Source organism: Larimichthys crocea, chromosome III, assembly GCF_000972845.2.
Source record: "Larimichthys crocea isolate SSNF chromosome III, L_crocea_2.0, whole genome shotgun sequence".
Lineage (NCBI taxonomy): Eukaryota > Metazoa > Chordata > Actinopteri > Sciaenidae > Larimichthys > Larimichthys crocea.
In genome coordinates, this window is record NC_040013.1 from 13,748,376 (window position 1) to 13,767,631 (window position 19,256).

A 19,256-nucleotide genomic window follows, 5' to 3' on the forward strand; every position below is an offset into this window, starting at 1 on the left:
TGCTCTTGGAAATTGATGTCCCCTACTTCCTACGACAATGGACCAGCAGCCCTGTGGAGTCCATTTGTGGCTTCTTTTCAGCCTAAAAAAAGCCTAAGCATAGAACTCTGAAGTGAAACAGACTGGTAAAATATGACAACAGACTGGTTCACTTTGTCTATTGTCAAGGAGATGGCAAAAAAAATAAAAATAAAATACGTAGCTAGATGTTATTGAGTCTACATGCGGAATTAGCATCTGCAACATAACCTTTATTCCAGAGAGTCGGGTTTACTGCTCACTGCCATCTTGTCAGTCAATCTGAATTTGGGTGACAGTGTGGAATGCATGTTACGGAGAGGTGGGCAAGCAAGTAGTTGTCAAAACAGCTGAGTGTGATAGCACCTGGAAACATGTCAGTCAATGCAAACATGCTGCTAATATAAGACATGGGAGTCAGCGCAGACTGCCAGATATTAATTCTAGCAGTGTTTATTCTTAGATATTACAAGGAAGTATTTATATTGTGATGTATAGTTTAATAGGACATACTGTGTGACTTCAAAAGTATAATAAAAATGCTATTTGGGTCGCCCTGGTGGCTCATCTGGTAAAGTGTGCGCCCCTTGTACGAAACGCTGAGTATTTGCTGCAGCAACCTGTTGTTACGGCTCTCACCCTCTGCTTTCCTGTTTGTCTTGGGCTGTCCAAAATAAAGGCAAAACATGCTATATTAATATGTATATGTATATGAATCATATAAGTGAGCATACTCATACATGGGCATGGGAAACAGGGGGAGTAAATGTGTTGTTCCTGTCCCTAACTTTCACCTTCTGTATACGGTTGTACTGTAGCTACTACTCACAATTTCATGCCATTAATAATCCACAGACTAAGTCAATGTAAATTTATTTATTTGAATATTTTTTCCATCTTATTATACTTGATCTTTCACCTATAAAGCTACATCAAGTGGCATGAAGAATGACTCCCATACAAACATCAGTGAGCTTTTATACGCCATCAGTTCTTCTGTCTTGCATGTTAGTAAATATCTGTTTATTCACACATCTCGCAGAAACAGAGCAACACGGGCAGTATGTCCTTAATGCTTCCTGTCAAATTTAAGTCTAATATTCACTAGTGTTTTATCACCGGTTTGGCCCCCTCCAAAAATGGTGCCTCCCCTGATGTTTACAGGAAATGAGAGTGCAAGCTCGTAGTATCATACCTTTCAGCAAGTGTCTGCACAGACAGATATTTTCATCAGTCTCTGGAGTCCTTTGTCAGAGACAGTGTTTCTGTGAGAAATCTCCCCTGGCATTTAATTTTCACATGAAATGTAATACATTTTACCGGTCTGCGAGGGACAAGAGTCCAGGTGGTAATACCCCTGTGGAGGGCCAACGTAAGGTGAGGACAAGGGTCTAATGTTTCTCATTAAGCGCGACATGGTGCTCGGAGTGAAACTTCTGCAGTGAGCACTGCTCTGATTGATAGTTAATAATAATAGTTAGACTTGTAAATTGACACAAATAATTATTGAACTATATACAGACATAAAACTATAAAACATAAAACTATTGTCCTCATATCATTTTCCCAGCTGGCACTGAATTGGTTGATTGGACTGTAGGCTTTTATAGCCTCTTCTCCCAGTAATAAAATATATATATATGTTCTTTTATTTGAATTTTCTTTCCTTGCACTATGAGTAAATTAGAGAATATACTATATGTGAACACAAAAAACTATGAAGGGTTAAGGAAGGACATTTAATTATTTAGTCCTCTATTCTCTGTCAGCGGGATAAATGTGCTAAACTTTTATCCCTGGTCAGGCCTTCTTCCCAGTAGAAGATCTGCTTAGAGGGTAATGGATGATACATGGTAATGCAGTATGACCTATTCTCTCAGTATGTTAATATTCATGGTGTTATGATTAATTTTACTCATTGCCTTAACCCACAAGCATATGCCAGTGGTTGCATACTGTGCATGGCGTGCATTTATTGGCTCCTGGCATCATCCTAAACTCAGTTTGTCTGGCTGTAAATGAGTGTAAATGGATACCTTAGTGGAGCAATGAGCATGTGTTTATTGAAAGTAATGCCCTGTCACAATCACAGCTGGCAAAAAGCTAGCCACTATAACAGTGACATTCATTTGTCTGCAGCAGAGAGAGCATTTCTTTCTGAAATATAGTCCTTTTCACAGGGTACATGTTTGTACTTGCTTGAGGCCATGCAGTCTGGACTGATACTGAACAGTTGTTTCCACATTGTACATTGAAGTCGAAGTGAGGTGTGCATGTTTTCCATTAAATTTGATGTCTATCATGGCATTGCTTAAGGCACGTTTTTAGATGTTGTTTTATGTGTAGGGTTATGTGTGTAATGTTATATTGAGACTTTTACTCATAAATAAAAACATATTTTTATTAGTTAGCATCACAATGTGGCTTTTGTTAATGATTCACATTATCACCTCAAGGAGAGCTTGAGCTATGCTAACCATGTTGCTCAGCTCATCTTGATGACATTGCTTTTCTTTCAGTTATTTTGGGGCCGTCTAGGCCGTCTTCACCAACATCCATTTCCTGCTGGAAGAAAAGCCCCCAGCTTGAAATAGCATCTCTATATTTAAGTGTTTTTGCCTCACCTCCACTCTATGAATTCCTAATGTGAGCGTTGGTCTTTTTTCTGAAAAAAAAAAGAAAAAAAAAAAACTGCTTGCACGTGGAGAACTAAACAGCCCCAAAAAAGAGGCCTGGATCAGAGAATAGCGAGTTCTTTAGTCAAGGACAGGTGTGTTTCATGCATATGCAGGTCATGGGCTTTAGTGAATTAAGTCATTTCTGGTGCAGATTTCTTTTTCTTATTGCACTGGTCAACGTTAAAATGAGACAGATGATTACCTACTTTGTAAGTTTTGCCCAAAGCAGTGTTAAATACACCCATGACAGATTGCTAACGTTTTTCAATACAAACGCCCCCTTTGCTCTGTGCTCTGGATCTCAATCAGAATACAGATTGCACCATTCTTACTTTACAGAACACATAGTTGTATTATTACCACATTGATAATAAGGACCGCACCTGTATAAAGACTGCTATTAATGATGTGGCTTCTAATTCTTACAGTATGGTTTTGGTCCACTTATATTATGTGTAATCTTAAATCTTCAAAGTTAACTGAATGATTCAACCTGTGAATGAAATAAAAGTCTCTTTTGTGTCAGTGCCCAAGCACTCGCATGCTTGTGTTTGAATTAAGTGTGTGAATGGCGGTTTGCCCATCACTAATAGACAAAACTATATAGAAATGTTTAACAAAACAGAAATGCATTGAATGGCCGTAATGACTAAAATTTCCATGTAGTATAAGTGATTCTTTGAATGAAAATCTTAAGTATTACCTCGGCAATTAAATAAGAGCTTTTTATAAAAGGATACTTTGCTTAACAAAGCAATTCAGTAACTTTCAGATTCAGAATTCTCTGCAAAGTGGTCCTTGATTGTTTAATGGACCTTTTGGGAATTAACTAACGTCATTTTTCAAAACATGTTATTTCTAACTACCTTCTGGGCCCAAGTGTCTACTGTACATTTCCTGAAAAAAAAAAACCTCTGACAGAAGTTTCCCCCAAGCTTTCATGGGTATATGATTTAAAAAAAAAAATTTTTTTTTAAGCACTTAATCAAATTGCCACATTTCACAAAGCCACACGCCTACTTTTAACTGGAATTATTGGTTTAAAATGATTAGGAACATTGCTCTTCGAATTCGTGACCCTGTGGCAAGATATGTCACTGTCATAACGTTTGAGTTATCTGGATAGCCACACTCCAATTGCATGAGAGGAATTTGAGCAGAAAAGTGAGCACAGAACTGAAAGCAATTAAAAACAATGAGCGCAAAAATGAAAGCAAAGCACTTTCTAATAGGACTAGATTGAAACACAGCTGAAATGCTGCCATGTCTTGGGACCACAAAATACTCAAAACCAGACCCACATTGTCATCTAAAACGGAAAACAATAGATGCTATGCAGCATGTTGTTAAGAAACAAATAAGTAATAGTAATAAATTAATAGTTTTTAAAGAGGAAAATGCCCACTTTTGGGTTTGTAGAAGAAGTTCAATATGAGGTGCATCATTACAAACATTTATTTTGGGTAGCTGAATGCAAGTTAGTTCATGTTTTTCTGCAGTATCAGTAAATTAATAAGTGATCCCTGCCCTAGATTTGTCTGGAAGTTTTTAAGGAATGGGGTCATGTTGTTGTCAGTAAAAGGTAATGAAGGCTATGTAAAAGCTGTTTTCTGTAATAACTCATTGACATATCATATTTCACAACTGCTATTATCATTCAGAAATGCATTGTGTGACTAAAAGAGAAAATTATATTAGTCCATGACGATGGTACAACCTGTCTATTGCCTTTAGCCTGTCAAAGGAAATTCAACATCATTTCAGACATCCTACAGTAATATCAAACATGCATGAGAGGAATAATGTGTACTGGCTTGTGATTCAGGCCTACAGAACATAACCTGAATTGCAAATCAGAATGAAAAAACTTTATGTACTGCACTGCAGTCTTTCAACAATTTAAAGCCATTGTAGAGCGTATATATAGAGCTTTACCATGCAGTAGCTTCAGTTTTTGCAGTATGTGGCACAAAAGGATATTTCTGACTAATTGTTTTATTTCTATTCTTTTGTATCCATATAGCGCTTTACTCCATCATACTATTCTGCGTCTTCCTATGGATCCCCTTTGTTTATTTCTACTATGAAGAAAAGGATGACGACAACATGAACAAATGCTCGGTAAGAATGTGCCTTTCTTCTTTCTTCTCTCTTTTTTGTGTACTTGTACTTAAGAAACATTTAATTTTACCTGTATTTTTATTGATTAAATGACAAAAAAAAAGATTAACTTGATACCTGTAACTAGTTAATCAATATTCACTTTGTATAACTATATTAAATACAGCAATATTTCTCCTATAGTATCTATGGTATCATGCCATTTGTCCACCTGACTGTATCTTTCTATCAAAAGTCATATTCTTATGGTCCATTTAGTTAGGAAATAAACATATATTGTGCTTTTGTCATGCTATTGACTTGGTTTACTTTTTTATTCAATTATACATTTTCAAGTACACACTTGGAAATCATGTAGCGGTAGGAAAAGATGGCATGCTGCTCTTTTTAGCACTTGTGGTGCTGTAAAAACAAGTTTTGTATTCTTGTTGTCTGTTATCACGTGCCAAAAAGGTCATGCATGCACACCATGAGCACAGAGGTGACATGATATACATTTCTGCTGACTGCAGAGGTCGTATCGACAGTTAGCAGAGACAGTGTCCTGACACTGCTGTAAAAAATGACGGTTTCAGAACATTAAAAACAGGTTTGTTGCTATTTTATGAGGTAGGAAAAGCAGTCACCATGTTTTCAAGCCATTTGGGATACAATCTATGTATCTTCAAAGCTTTAAAAACACCTGTCTTAGTGATTACAGTCTAAATCTAAATTAGATTCCATAAAATCCAAATCAGTTCAATAATTTGTGGCAGTAAAAATAGTCACATTGTCAAACCTTTGCACCACTGCTTCCATACTATAAATTATAGGCTGCATTGTCACCTGAAATTTGACACAAATTTAAATCCCTATCTTCAGAAGTCTTTTGAGTGAGTGATGTACCAAAGACGAGCTATCGCATAGTCTTTTCTCCCTTCTTTGTGTCAGTTTTGAGCTGACAGAGGCACTTTCTCTCACAGACAGGGTGGCCTTTTGTATTGTTACTTTGAAAGCACCTTGAATGGCACTGGGAGTGACATGTTATCTCTGCCAGGTCAAACTGGATCTACACTCACTCCATATAGCTCTCACTCACTATAGTCCTTAGCTAAATGGACTATGACCCCCCCTTCCCTCACTAACAATGAATAATATTATTTCTCTTCATGGCCATGATTGACCAGTTTAATTTTTTTCTATTATTACAGCAAGTGAACAACGCTCTGAAGTACACAATTGGATTTGCCATTGTCTGTGTGGTGCTTCTTTTAATTGGGTAAGTTGGAGACATGGATGACTTCTTCTGCTTCGGTATACGATAGGTGGATGGGTGTGTGGATATGTCATTGTGTTCACTTAATGAGAGAGGGGCCGCTTCAAACAGCTACTATACCATTTGTCTGCCCACGATAAGCCATTCAAGACAAAATAATTCTATATGCCTGTCTAAATATAGGTTTTATTCTTGTATGATCCTAACCTAGATTCCTTGCATTTTCTCGATGTACAAAGCAAACGTGAAGGGAACATTGAGTCTTTTTCAAGACATTCTATCTACAAATCTATACTGATGCACATTCTCAGCCGTGTCCCATTTATCCACCAGTTTTATACTGGTTGTGTTCAGTAGCTCTTGCACTACATAATAGATTCCCTTTGCAGCAGTGACAGCAACATGCCTGGAGTTCAACCTATACAATTTTATGTGCTCTCTCATCCATTAAATGGTGCATTGGTGGAAAGCTTACCTGGTTTGGGAAAATAAAGGACACATGACAATACTTTCTTACAGCTTAAACTTTTAAAAGTTTTATGGACAGAAGCAATTTAGACCCTCTTTTAGCTCATGAGCTGGAACTATTGCTGCTTTGTTCTGGCAATTGTTGCTTTGGTCCTTTGATTTCCAACAACATGATAGCTTTTATCCTGCACTGCTTTTCTGATGTCGGGAGACCTAATGGCTTTATTCGCTTGTGACTGTTCACTCAGTAGTTCTTCTTTCTACAGCTTTTGTTTAGTGTTTCAAACCTAGCAAGGTGTTAAACTCCTTAAATGACCTCTGATCTTTTACAGCTACAATTCTTTTGCCACTACGAACTAACTTATCCTAACAAGTGATTTAATCTTATATTCTGCCTTTAAAACGTTTAGTGTTAATCTAAAGAATATTGATTCATGTTTTTAAAAAGTGTGGATGGAAGATTCATAGTCTCAGTACCTCATACATAATTACCAAATCACTTTTACTGTCATTTTTATTTGAGACCTAAGGCAAGACAGAATATGGCTACATATTTAAAAACTCTATGTTGTGGTGTTTACATTGCATTTATTATTGTGGAGATGTGTGTAGAGCCCAGCACGAGTGTCGCACCAAAGGGAGCCAGGCCATTAAAGATGGACTAAAACAGGAAAGCAAAGCATGAACACTATTCAAGACACAGCTGTGAAGAGTTGGACAAGGGTGTAGGTCACATTGATGCAGTGTTTTTTTCCTTAAATGAAAAATGACACATAACATGACCAAATGGAAGCACAGGAAAAAAGATTAAGTGCAAGTGTGGGCCCTCGGGGATATCCACATGATAGTGGGGCAGATGAGGTCTATTGAGACTTGAAATCCTGTTTTTTGCATATGATGCAAAGGGAAGTCTCTGAGATGCTGATGTAATGTCTTTCACCTCCCCTGGTGAAGGTTTTTTAAACTTTTTTTTTTTTTTTTTTTACCATTTTTTTTTCCAACTTCCGCAAAGTATCCCTGTAGATTTACAGAGCACCATATTTCATTACATTTTGTACATGCTAAATACCAAGTAGGATTCTGGCTTTTTTTTCTGTTTACTGTCAACGGTGATTAACGATGAATGGAGTCAAATTCTGCGCTGATATTGAGCATCAGTGCTGCTGACCTTTTCCCCACTTTAGCTTGCATAAAAATATGCTGGTAGGCTTAAGAAGTGCTGTTTCATTTGACAAACTATGTTTTTCATTCATAGCAATTTAGATACAATGTAGATACCTAGATGTACAGTACTTCTAAAAGGAAACCATGAACATGCTATAGGTCTGTCTATGTGAGAGTCAAATGCCTAAATGTAGAGCTACCAGGATATGAGAGAGCTTAATACAATAAACATCTATCTCTTTAAGGAAACCGGTTTAAAGGTTAAAACATTTGGTTGATTGGAAGATGATCTTATACCTTATGGGGCATAGATGTCAAAACTTTGTGCAAAGTACTGCTGAAGTCTCTCAGCAGGTCTTGACAGTCATTATTGGTATGGAAGGTAGAAGTGATTTCTTATGCAGCTGTTTTGGTTTGTTTGATCCTTCAGAAAACAAATTGAAAAGGACAAGAAGAGATGCAGAGTTTAGAGCACTGTCCGTTGTGTTAAGAATAGCAATTAATCCCGTTTTCGAGGGTGCAAGGATGTCTAAGGTGGATAAGCAAAAGGTCACTAAAATGGCTTCCAAGACCTTTTTATATGTATAACGGAGAAGCAAGAAAGTTCAAAAATAGATAACAAAAAAAAAAACATTCAGTTCAGAGATGTAGAGGTCCAGTTTTACAGAAATGCAGGTAAGTAAGAAGTCATGGAGCTTAGACATCTTTGCTGGAGTGGAGAAGATAAAAGCTTCTTTTCCCATTTCTGTCTGAGCATTAAGCTATATACAACATAAAAGGTCTGTGCCATGGGTTATAGATGTTAGACATGAAATGCATGTTTATGTGCTGCCTAGAAGCTTTTTAACAATCACCCTTGTTAAAATATTTTTTTTTGTTTGTTTTTTCAAATAAGCCTGCATTGTCGCTGTCACCAGCAGTCCATCTTTTTGTCTCCACTTCTCTGGCTCTCTTACCATCTTTCAGCGACAGCAGTGACAGTGGTAGCTTTACATATTCAACTGTGGTGGAATAATTCAAAAAAACATTGACAGTTTTCTTTATTTTCCTTGTATATGCGGCTCATATAAAAGGTATAGTAGTTGCTGAAACCATCAATGCCAGTACAAAGACTAAACTTAAGCAAATTGTGCACCGGGGACAGTGAAAGCCTAGAAGTAACCTAATGCACCTTTTGCAACATTTTCCCTTACTTAACTCATTTTGTTGTTGTTTTCAGAGCTTTTGTTCCACTCGAGGCCCCACCTGGTCAGAATTCCACCCAATGGGAGAAAGTACAATACCTCTTTGAGGAGCTTGGGAGTAGTCGTAAGTATATCCACTTAAACAAATACTTAAATACTAAATACTTCCACTTATTTTCAATTTGGGTCTTACTTTTTAAGTCAGTATCCTTTCATTAGTCATATTCCTAACTCCATTCCTGCTTTCTGTTATCTGGCCTCATTGATCAGTGTTACATCTTAAGGTCTGTTTAGACAGAATTACATTCATCCCAAAACCTTATGACCCTACTTTAAGAATGTATGGAAGTTCTTGGCACATTTTTTTCCCTTTTAGTGCTTATGGGAGACCAGGTTATGGAAGTAAGCATGTTTAAAATGAATGCAAAGCTTCTTAGGATCAGTTGTGAGGGATCGTGATTGTGATTATGGGTTGTGATTTTAAATGGATGTCATTTACTCATGTTGGTAAGTTGTGAAGCCCAGTTTCCGAACTGAAATGTATCATGGCGTTGATGTGGTCCAAATTATAGCACTTGGTGAATACATATTTTAATCATGTTCATTCGTATGTATTTCACCAGGCATCCTTCCTGATTTAGTTGGACAGGCAATCTGGTGACCACTCATACACGCTGAGACAAGAAATGGCGTTAACATGATTAACGCCATTTCTTGTCTTGTTAATATGATTTGCCCAGATACGCTTACTGTGGAATCACTACTTTAATTAACTTTTCCAGCAAGTTCTCACTAAATGATTCACTCACGCAAAGTTAGGAACTGAATTCACCAATGTTTCATAAACAGTCACATTATAACCTAAATATCAGTGTGAAATAAGAAATACCACATACTAAAAATAAGTTTCAAAATAATCTGGAATGATGGTTGATGTCAACACTGTGAAGACTTGGGCATCCTCACTTGTTGAACAGAGCATTACTGGTGCTTATGCTTATGGTAATGCAGGAACATTGCCAAATGTAGCAATCCTCTGGCCTTTTGCCATCTGGGGATCAAGGAGGAAGTTGAACCATCTGCCTCTATTCACAATAGTGGACCCCTACATGCTCTCCATAACCTTCCTTCCTTGGCACAGGGGGGAATTGCTCGGCTGCTGAGGAGGAAATGTGAGGATCATCCCTTTTCTAATTCCCAGTCTCTTCTCTCTCCAGATGGGAGGTTAATTGTGTAAAGAAAAGGCACTTTTGCCACCTAACCCTGCTGACTGCTTTGCAACAGCTAGTCATTAAGGCCACTGCATCTTTAATGGGTCCAACATTACATACGTTCCAATATTTCAATGATGCTGAAATGTACAGTACTTTAGATCAGTAGCTATTAATTAATTATTAATGTTGGTATTTAAGACCATTCAGTACAAGGATGATTGGTTGGTAGGAGTCCAACTTTAAAGAGTACTTGGGCAAGATTTTTAGCACTTCCACATTTTTCCCCATTATCAGTGAGAAAAGAACAAATACACGTGTATTTGCTACGTGTATGAGCTATCTAAACCATAGCACTTTTTTTTACCATTGTATTTTACTCTCTTCACTCCTTTATAGCTTAGTGTAACTTAGCTTACTGCTGACCAGCGAGAATACCACGTGTTTAATTTTTTTTGTGTATCTCCAGAGCAGTTATTCATTTCACTGTAATTTGGCAATCAACTTGATAAGTCCTATTATCGTACCATCCGTAGGATATAATTACATCATTATGGATAAAAGAAGTGTAGTGCAAATCAGTCTGTGCTTTTGAGCACAGCACATTTTCATGCCACAATAATTAAATTTCAAAAAAATATCCGAGATGTTCACTGGACTTGACTGTTGTTCCTGTGCTGCAGTTTGGAGTACCCAGCTTTCTCCAAGTCTCTGGGTTGGCTCCTGGAAAGGGCACCACCTAAGGATTCCATAGATCTGTCGTGGGATACTGAAGGATTTTGTCTTTTCTGCATTTAATTCCTCTAGATTAATTTTTGTTTAATTAATTCTCTCTCTCTCTCTCTCTCTCTCTCTCTCTCTCTCTCTCTCTCTTTTGTGTATTGGCAGTGGGACTTGATATACATAATTACATAACAGTACATAACAGACAGACAGCATTTTGTGCAAAATCAGATTTTTGTGCTTTTAGACTTGTCAATTATCCATGATGGGAGAACTGGGGTTAAAAAATTTTGTTGTAAAGAACAGTAACTGTGAGACACCACTTACAGTATATGCAGAACTATGCATTTGTCAAGTTTCAAATGTGTCTCAGAAGCCTTTTTTACTCTGGAATGCTTTTAAAACTTTTGTTTTTGAAAAAGAAGAAAAATCATCATATTCAATCATTTTTACATTCAAAGTTCTTTTTAATTTAATAAAACCATAATGTTTGTTTTAGTAATGCTTTCTGTGCATGCAGGGTACATTGTCAGATTTGTGTTTGATTAACTAAATTGGTTAAAAAAAAAATAGAGGCTATTTTGTTTTTGTTTTTTTTACGCATTTGAGGCTTCATCTGACAAATTCGTTACAAAGTTTGTGATTTTATCAGTATTAGCATGGTGCCCCTTCTTCTTAAACACAAACTACAAACTAATCATTTTCAGCTTTACCCACACAAAGAGAAGAAAACAACTATGATGGTGTCTGATAACTTTCCTATAAGCCTCCACATGCCGTTGTGTGACACTGTGGTTGCCGACAGTATACCATATCCCATCCCTTGAGCATACAGATGCTTCCTACTCGCTTTTGATGATTCTGTCATTCCACAGAAGTAGGGTGCTGGGGCTAAAGGACCTCCTCTGTACAAGTCTCATGCATGCACACAAGCTTGAAGGACTATATACAGGCTTAGATAAGAATTACCTCATTCCATTGCCGTTGGAATCGAAGCTGTACAGATGTGGAAGCACCACAGATAACAGACGATATTACCTCTGTTTAATCCCCAGAAAATCTGCTCAAGAAACCAAGAAGAGTGGCAGCAAACATCTATCCTATGCTTTGTGTAGTGTTCATGAACAGAATGTTCTCCATGCAGAACATGGGGCTATTGTCTATTTTTCCAAGCTCAACGCTAAACAAAGGCAGCAAAATCGCAATGAAACACTCGGGAATAGGAAACATGTATTCAAATGTTAATGTTTAGCCCAGCTGTCAGACTTCAAAGTTTTCTTTTTGCATACAATACAATAGGGAGCAGGCATATAATTTATCTCCATTTTCCACCCCTTTGTCCTGCCGCTTGTGAAATTGCTCTAAAAGAAAGTGATAAATGTTATAAACAGGACAAATTATACATGCCCTGAATACTGACTTAATATTCCCAATCAAATGCCACTGTCAAGGAGAAAGGCAAACAGAGAGCCACCTAAGCCCGAGTTGACAGGTGGGCTGGGTACCATGAAGTTTCTGCTGAGAGGATGTGGGATATCTATAAAGGGAAAACTGTGTAGCTTTTTACGTGGAACCCTATAACAGGTTGGATCTTGACAGGGGAGAGAGGCAATCAGTCTCTCCATCAATCCCTGTCTTCAAACTCTCAGCTCTGACAGCTGGTGTGACACCTACTGTTGCCCTTGCCTGATAGGTGGTCCCCTCTCTGCCTCAATCAAAGGTGACACACATCAACTCAACCTACATACGTTGAGAAATCCAGCTGTTTTTAAAAAAAAAAAAGAACTGTTCATGATGAATTTTCAATGATGACAAAAAAATGGTGACCAGATGTGTCATCTCAGAGGAAGATTTTGCTTCGGTGCATTGATTAAAGACATATATTTTGGACAAAGAGTCCAAAATAGCATTGAATGTGTAAGGTTGGGAGAATCGGTTGAAGTTCCAAAAAAAAGCTCCTACTCCCTAATGCACAAAAGGCATATCTGTTAAATCTATTATCTACTTTAAACTAACAATGTGTAGTCTCCAAAGCCAAGCTGCGATAGCCCTAATAATATCTATGACCTCCTTAAGGTTATTTTCCTTAGACTTAACAAAGCTTGTTTAGAGTCACAGAAGACATTATACAACTGTTTTCACGGGTTTAGTACTCCACAAAGAGTAAGCTGACCCAGTTACTCAGGATCATTTCTAGACTTCTCTAAACATTTTTGTTTGCACCTGTTTATAATATAATGTTGAACAATTTCACTGTTTCCAGTATCCACCTTCATTAGAATTGCCACTAAAAAAGTTGCACACCAGACTCCATTGATCACATCCATGATTGTTTCTCATTCTGAATGTTAGCACACTGAGTAATAATAGCTGACATTATCTTGCATATATATATTTTTTCATCCAGTTTCTGTTTTCGGTTTGGTAACAGCAGTCTTCGCTCTGTGCATTAAAACAATTTGTGTCTCGGCTAGAAACACAACATTCTTGTTCCTCTGAATTATATGTGCTGTAAGTGGGGTGATTTAGAGCAAACTACACTACGTCAAACAGTGTTTATGAGATTTTTCCTTTGGGTTGTCTGCAGGAATCTGAATGACATTTATTTTAAAAGCATTTTTAGAATATTCAAAGAAATGCATATGCAGTGTTCCTCATTTTATACAGTTGCTGCAATTTTTTGAATGTGGAAACATCTCAGCTGTCTATATTGAGTTTGAAATATAAAGACCTAACTGAAATACCATCAAAGTGCCAAAGAGTCCATTGATATTTCTGTCAGAGGTCAATGCCATTCTCTTATAGCTTTCCTCTTTTTCCACCTACAGATGGTCTACCTGCTCTGTCTTTCTCCATCAGCTCCTTGACCTTGATTGGCATGTTGGCAGTGATTACTTACACGGTGAGTTGAGACTCGAGACAAGTGGTTAATGTTTCATGTGCTCAGTGACGCTATATCTGACCAATAATTAAGACGCATCATCCAATGGCGTGATTTCCAAATAGAGTTCAGATTAAGCTGATTGAGACATGTCACTTGATGGAAATGTGTTGAAGACTAAATAGAATCGCCTCCCTTTTGTCAGATTTACCAAACAAGATTTTTCGCTGAATATGTCAGGCTTGATAATGCACATTTTTGTCAAATATTATTTGAGCTGTAATGCAGTTTCCTGGCATTTTTGGTTGCAATGTACCTCGTGATGGAGTGGCCTTTCAGTATTAGTAATGTCTTGTGATTTTAGAGCTCTGGCATTCAATTGCTCAAATTGCTCAGGCTGCTGTCTTTCACCCAAGACTTTTGCATGATGCATGTGCACCCTTCACTGGCTTATCAACCACTTATCTGCTGCCTATTTATATATATATAGATCTACCTCAATGTCCATTAATATATGCCCATATTTTGATTCCCTCAGCATTCTGCAGTTTTTCATTTTTTCCCGGATCAGAAAAATTGACTGTGCTGTAACACTCGTTAATGCTGTCCATTTTTCAAAACCGTTATCTCGGAAACTAGACTGTGAATATTCCCTGGAGGTAGTGGCACTGGTGTCAGGGTGGGAGTATCACAGAATAGTGCCTACTGGGGGAAAATGCAAAAAAGAAAAAAAAATGCCTGGGTATCAACACAGGGAGTAAGAGGGAAAGTGACAGCCAACCCCAATCTATCCAGTTTCTGTTGAGCTCAAAGAGACCTATTTGACAAATTACACAACAATTGAATGTGGAGCTCGTAATGAATAATACACAACCTAGTCAAGTAAATTGTAGAACCAATCTCCCTTAAGGACATGTAATCTGTCTCAGCTGGAATTTTATCCACTGTTCCCTCACTTTGCTTCTCACAGTTCTCCAAAGAGTGGATAATTACCTTGTACATTTTGAGGATGAAATGCTCAGATTTGCACTGACCCCATGTTGCTATTCAGTGCCCTGTGGAAATAAAAACTCCCAGTGTGTCTTTGTGTTTGATGTTCCCTGTTGAAGTCAATCAAAGAAATCAGGCCTCTGGGTGACAACAAAAGCTACCCCTCCCTGTTTTACTCTCTTATATAAAAAAATCTGAAGCTATTTCACTTTTTATCCTTTCATCTACTTTATTTGATTTCTCTTGTCTCTTCTGTCTCAAAGCGGCAAACTTTTCTTGGTGGCAACATACCCATATTTGCAAAGAGCTGTGTGATTTATCTTTCTTTACTATGTGTATGTTACTATTAGGCCTGATTAACTTAATGGAATCTAAGTGACAGGTTCCATAAGCAGCGGAAATGTTGTCCATGACTCTGTGCTAATTTATCACTACTCTTTGTGGAGAACTGGCCACCTACCCTTAATGCAAACAACCCTGTGATGTAAACAGTGTATAACACTGCAGCCTAGTGCACTTAAAATTATACAAAGTGAAGAAAGTTATTGCTTTTACTGCTTTTGGGTTTTTTTTTTTTTTTGGCACTGTCTGTGCACTGAAATTTATATTCAAGAGAGGCATGCTCTATAAACAAATAGTGTCTTCTGGTTTGACTAGGTTTTGGTCTGTGTGTGTGTGTGTGTGTGTGTATATATACATATACATATACATATACATATATTATGTGTGTATTTTGTGTGTATTTGTACTATATCTATATCTTTAATTCAGCTAGTTAATTTCAAATAGATAACTACTTTTGCATTAAATTTTTGAGATAGTCTTAGTCACTCTACTAAAGCAGTCACTTTTTAATGGTGAGGATTTCGTTCAGTAATGCAAATCTATAATCTATAATCTGTTTGATGACAGCCAGTAGTAATGACATGAGAGTGATCCGGCCGATCTCAAAGCTCATGCATCATATGAGGTTCTTTGGCTTCATTTAAAAGCTTGGCTAGCATGTTGACTTATGACTCTCATGGCTCTGTCTCCTGTGGACCTACCTTTCTCTTCCTTTTAAATTGCCAGCCATAAGATGCTGATGCTGAACTTAAGTTGGGAAGATTAATGTCTGTTGATCTAATCCCAGAGATTGACCTAGGAAGATACGCTCGCTGAGTGAATCAGAGGGCTGTAACTAATATGTCTGGAGGATTCTCCAGACATTGTGTATGTAATTTATATTTAGACCCACCTTTATACTTTTTGAAGAATAATGCATGGCATCGTAAGATTCATTGTAACTGCTTAGTCTGTAGTTTTTATAGCTAAAATAAAATCAAAATACTATCTAAACTGACTAAAAGGGAAGAATGACGTAAAATGAACATTATAAGGACAGGTTGTTTTTGGATATATACCTATTCAGCAAACTAAAAACCTAGATTATGAAAAACACCCTAGTGTGTGAAGGGGAAAATATATTTGAGCGTGTGTGCAAGTGTGTGCTGTTCTATTTAGTGACTACCGTTAAGTCATCTAACAGAAAAAGTTTGCATGCATTCATGGCATGTGGAAAGAAAATATTCTTGTAACTCGTTGATTTTGCCTACTGTGCCATGCAGTGCCTACCAGAGGAAAAAAGTTGGAAGTTGAAACAAGTCCTGAGCCAGGCCAGGCTGGCACCATTGATTAATTTCTGCAGTCCTGACTGTCTGTTGTAGCCTGTTCCTGTTTGGTGGCCAATCCAAACCACACAGTGATGGATGTACAGAGAGCAGACTGGATGATGGCAGTGTTGAACTGGATGAACAGCTCCTGAAGCAGGTTGAACTTACTCAGTTGGCAGAAAGTACATCATCTGTTGGGCCTTTTTGATGATTGTGTTGATGTTTGACACCCACTTTAGATAGATTCTAGCAACCCGAAAGTTTGCAGCAGCTATAGTGCTGTTCATGAGTACGGTGATGGGGGCGCAACATTGGAGTCCTCTGTTATCTGCACAGTTATGACTCATCACTCATTGATCTATGACAAACTTTAGGATAAACGTGGTTACCCTCCATGCCTATACAAAATCTAATCCTTAATCTGTCCTCCAGGTGGGCCAATACCAGTATCTCGAAGAATTTCATAACCAGAGATGTCAGGGTGACAGACCTGTGGTCATTGAGTCCTTAGAGGGTTTTTTTTTTTTCCGAATGGGGCCGACTTTTGAGCGTTTAAAGCAGGAGGGGACTTCACACAGCTCCAGTGATCTGTTGAAGATTTGTGTGAAGATGGAGACCAGCTGGTCAGTACAGGCTTTTAGACAGGAGGGTGACACGCCATCTGGGCCTGGTGCCTTCCTGATGTCCTGTCTCTCAAAGAGTCGACACATATCCTTTTCAAAGATGCTTCATGGGATGCAGGGGTGCAGTCGGTTACATGATGTCTGAGTCAGAGTGGGTGTGAAAAACCAGTTTATAAAATCTACAGTAAAACACATTCAAGTCGTTGGCACTTGATGGTTCTTCACGGGGTTTCTGTAGCTAGTAATGGCCTGCAGGCCTCTCCACACGGACACTGAGTTGTTGGCTAAAAACCTGTTTTTCAGCTTGTCAGAGTAGCGTCTCATTCCTACTCTGGCCTGTTTACACCTGGGATTAAAATGCGTCTCGAGTGACCACTTGTGATCTTATGATCGGATCTCACTTCCTCGCTCAATATGCAAATATAAATCTTGCAGTTTCCATTGTACTGACTCTTTGCCCCAAATGGAAATCAGGCATGTGTTTAGTGTGTATTCCAACCATGATAATTCATTTAGCCTGTTGTTTCAGCTTCTTCTGGTTGATTTGCACTTTGCACGCCGGTTGAGTTGTTTTGCGATCATATCTCAATATGTCCTCAGTGAATCTTGGATGTATTCACACCTGTACTTAAGAGCTGTCCACTTGTAATCGCATCACTCCAGACGCATGGTAATACCAGGTGTAAAGTGGGCCTTTGATCTCTTTGTCAGCGTGTCTCTGGCCTGCTTGTACATGATTCTGTCTTTGTTCTGGCCTCCTCCTTGGTCTAATAAAGCTGTCTGAGTTTAGCTGCAACCAAGGTGTGTATTATGTGCAGAAGGTTTTTATTCAGCACACACATGTCCTTTTGATATAATATGTCATATTGTTAGTGAGTTCATCCGGGTCTGTAGCTACACCCTAAAAAAAACCACATAATCATTGCAGTTAAAACAGGCTTTTAATTTCAAGTCTGCCTCCATGGTTCTTCTCTTCACAGTCTTGACCACAGGGTTAGTTTATTTCTAGTTTATTTACCTGTCAGTGAGGGAGGGAGAAGCTAAACCATTAACATTAATGACTACTGCATTCCATTTAGGCGAGTGAGTTCCTGGTATCTGGTACTGTACATGCTCAGTGACAAACATGGTTTACTGGGACTCTTAATTGAATGGGGCTATCAGATTTATAATCCAGAACAATGTGTTCTAACCCTTTAACCAAAAGCCTTATTCTCCATTTGCAGTTGCACATCAAGAAAACAAACAAAACCCCTGCACATGTTGATTTTTATTTCATTTTTTCTTGTTAAAACTCTTTACAATATCCTGTATCCTTGAATCCTCCATATGTGACAAAGTGAAAAAGAGAGCTGTAATTGTCTCATGCAGATTGTATTTTATACTTGAATGCTCAATAAAAGACATGTTTAAAAAAAAAAAAGAAAACAAACAAAACCCCTGTGTTATTATGGCAGACATGTTAGTATATAACCATACTATAAGGAAGAAACCTAAACTAATTCAAAAGAGACAGACAGGGTTTGAAAATAATGGGTCAGTTAGAAAGCTCTGAAAAGATTTATAAAAGTCAGGCTGCCAGGTGCCTTTATTTTTTATCATCATCGACTGTACTGCAATGTGTATTTTTCTATCTTTCTTCTTATTTATGGAATGATTGAGGAAGACTCACAACTGATGTGAAATTTTGTATTAAAGAACCACACTTGACTCAGATTTGTACGAAGATTAATAAAAAAAAACTTACAAATGATCTGTTAATGTCCTTACTATAATACCCAATTCAATTGTAACGACTGGGACAGGCTTTTCCCTAAACTATACAAATATTTGCCTGGCTTATAGATTCATACATCTGATGTTTGCTAGACATTTCTCAGTCTTTGAGATGAAACAATGGTATCCAACTTAAGCACTGACAACAAACTCTGTAGCTTATTTAATTGTTGTTCAGGGTTTTGGTGTTTTTCTTAAAATTTTGAGAACATTTCGTTGTGTCAGTATCTGTTATGTCACTTTATGTGATACATTTGTTTTGTAGTCTGGTGATTCTGAAGAAGATTTTAAAACCGCCACTGTGGGCACTTGACCTGAACTATTGGTAAACAGTCAGGCTGTTAACAATGGATCAACAAAACATTTATGTAGGGCACAATTAGATGTGAAAATATACTACAGATATCAGCATTTAAACTCTAGTGAAAAGTACAATAATGGTATAATGTCGACATGACTATAAACAGATCATTTTTGTTGTCTATTTTTGCTAAGAACAGTGCAAGTCACGC

The 19,256-nt window shown here is 37.7% G+C and overlaps 1 protein-coding gene across 1 annotated transcript in view; it reads left to right on the plus strand.

Annotated features, from left to right (window-relative positions):
• lmbrd1 (LMBR1 domain containing 1) overlaps positions 1–19,256 on the plus strand; it is a 54,180-nt gene that overhangs the window by 11,002 nt on the left and 23,922 nt on the right. Inside the window, exons 4-7 of the mRNA XM_010756531.3 lie at positions 4,720–4,817; positions 6,008–6,075; positions 8,924–9,012; positions 13,651–13,724. Of these exons, the coding sequence (XP_010754833.1) occupies positions 4,720–4,817; positions 6,008–6,075; positions 8,924–9,012; positions 13,651–13,724 (329 nt within the window). The remainder of the gene's footprint in view (positions 1–4,719; positions 4,818–6,007; positions 6,076–8,923; positions 9,013–13,650; positions 13,725–19,256) is intronic.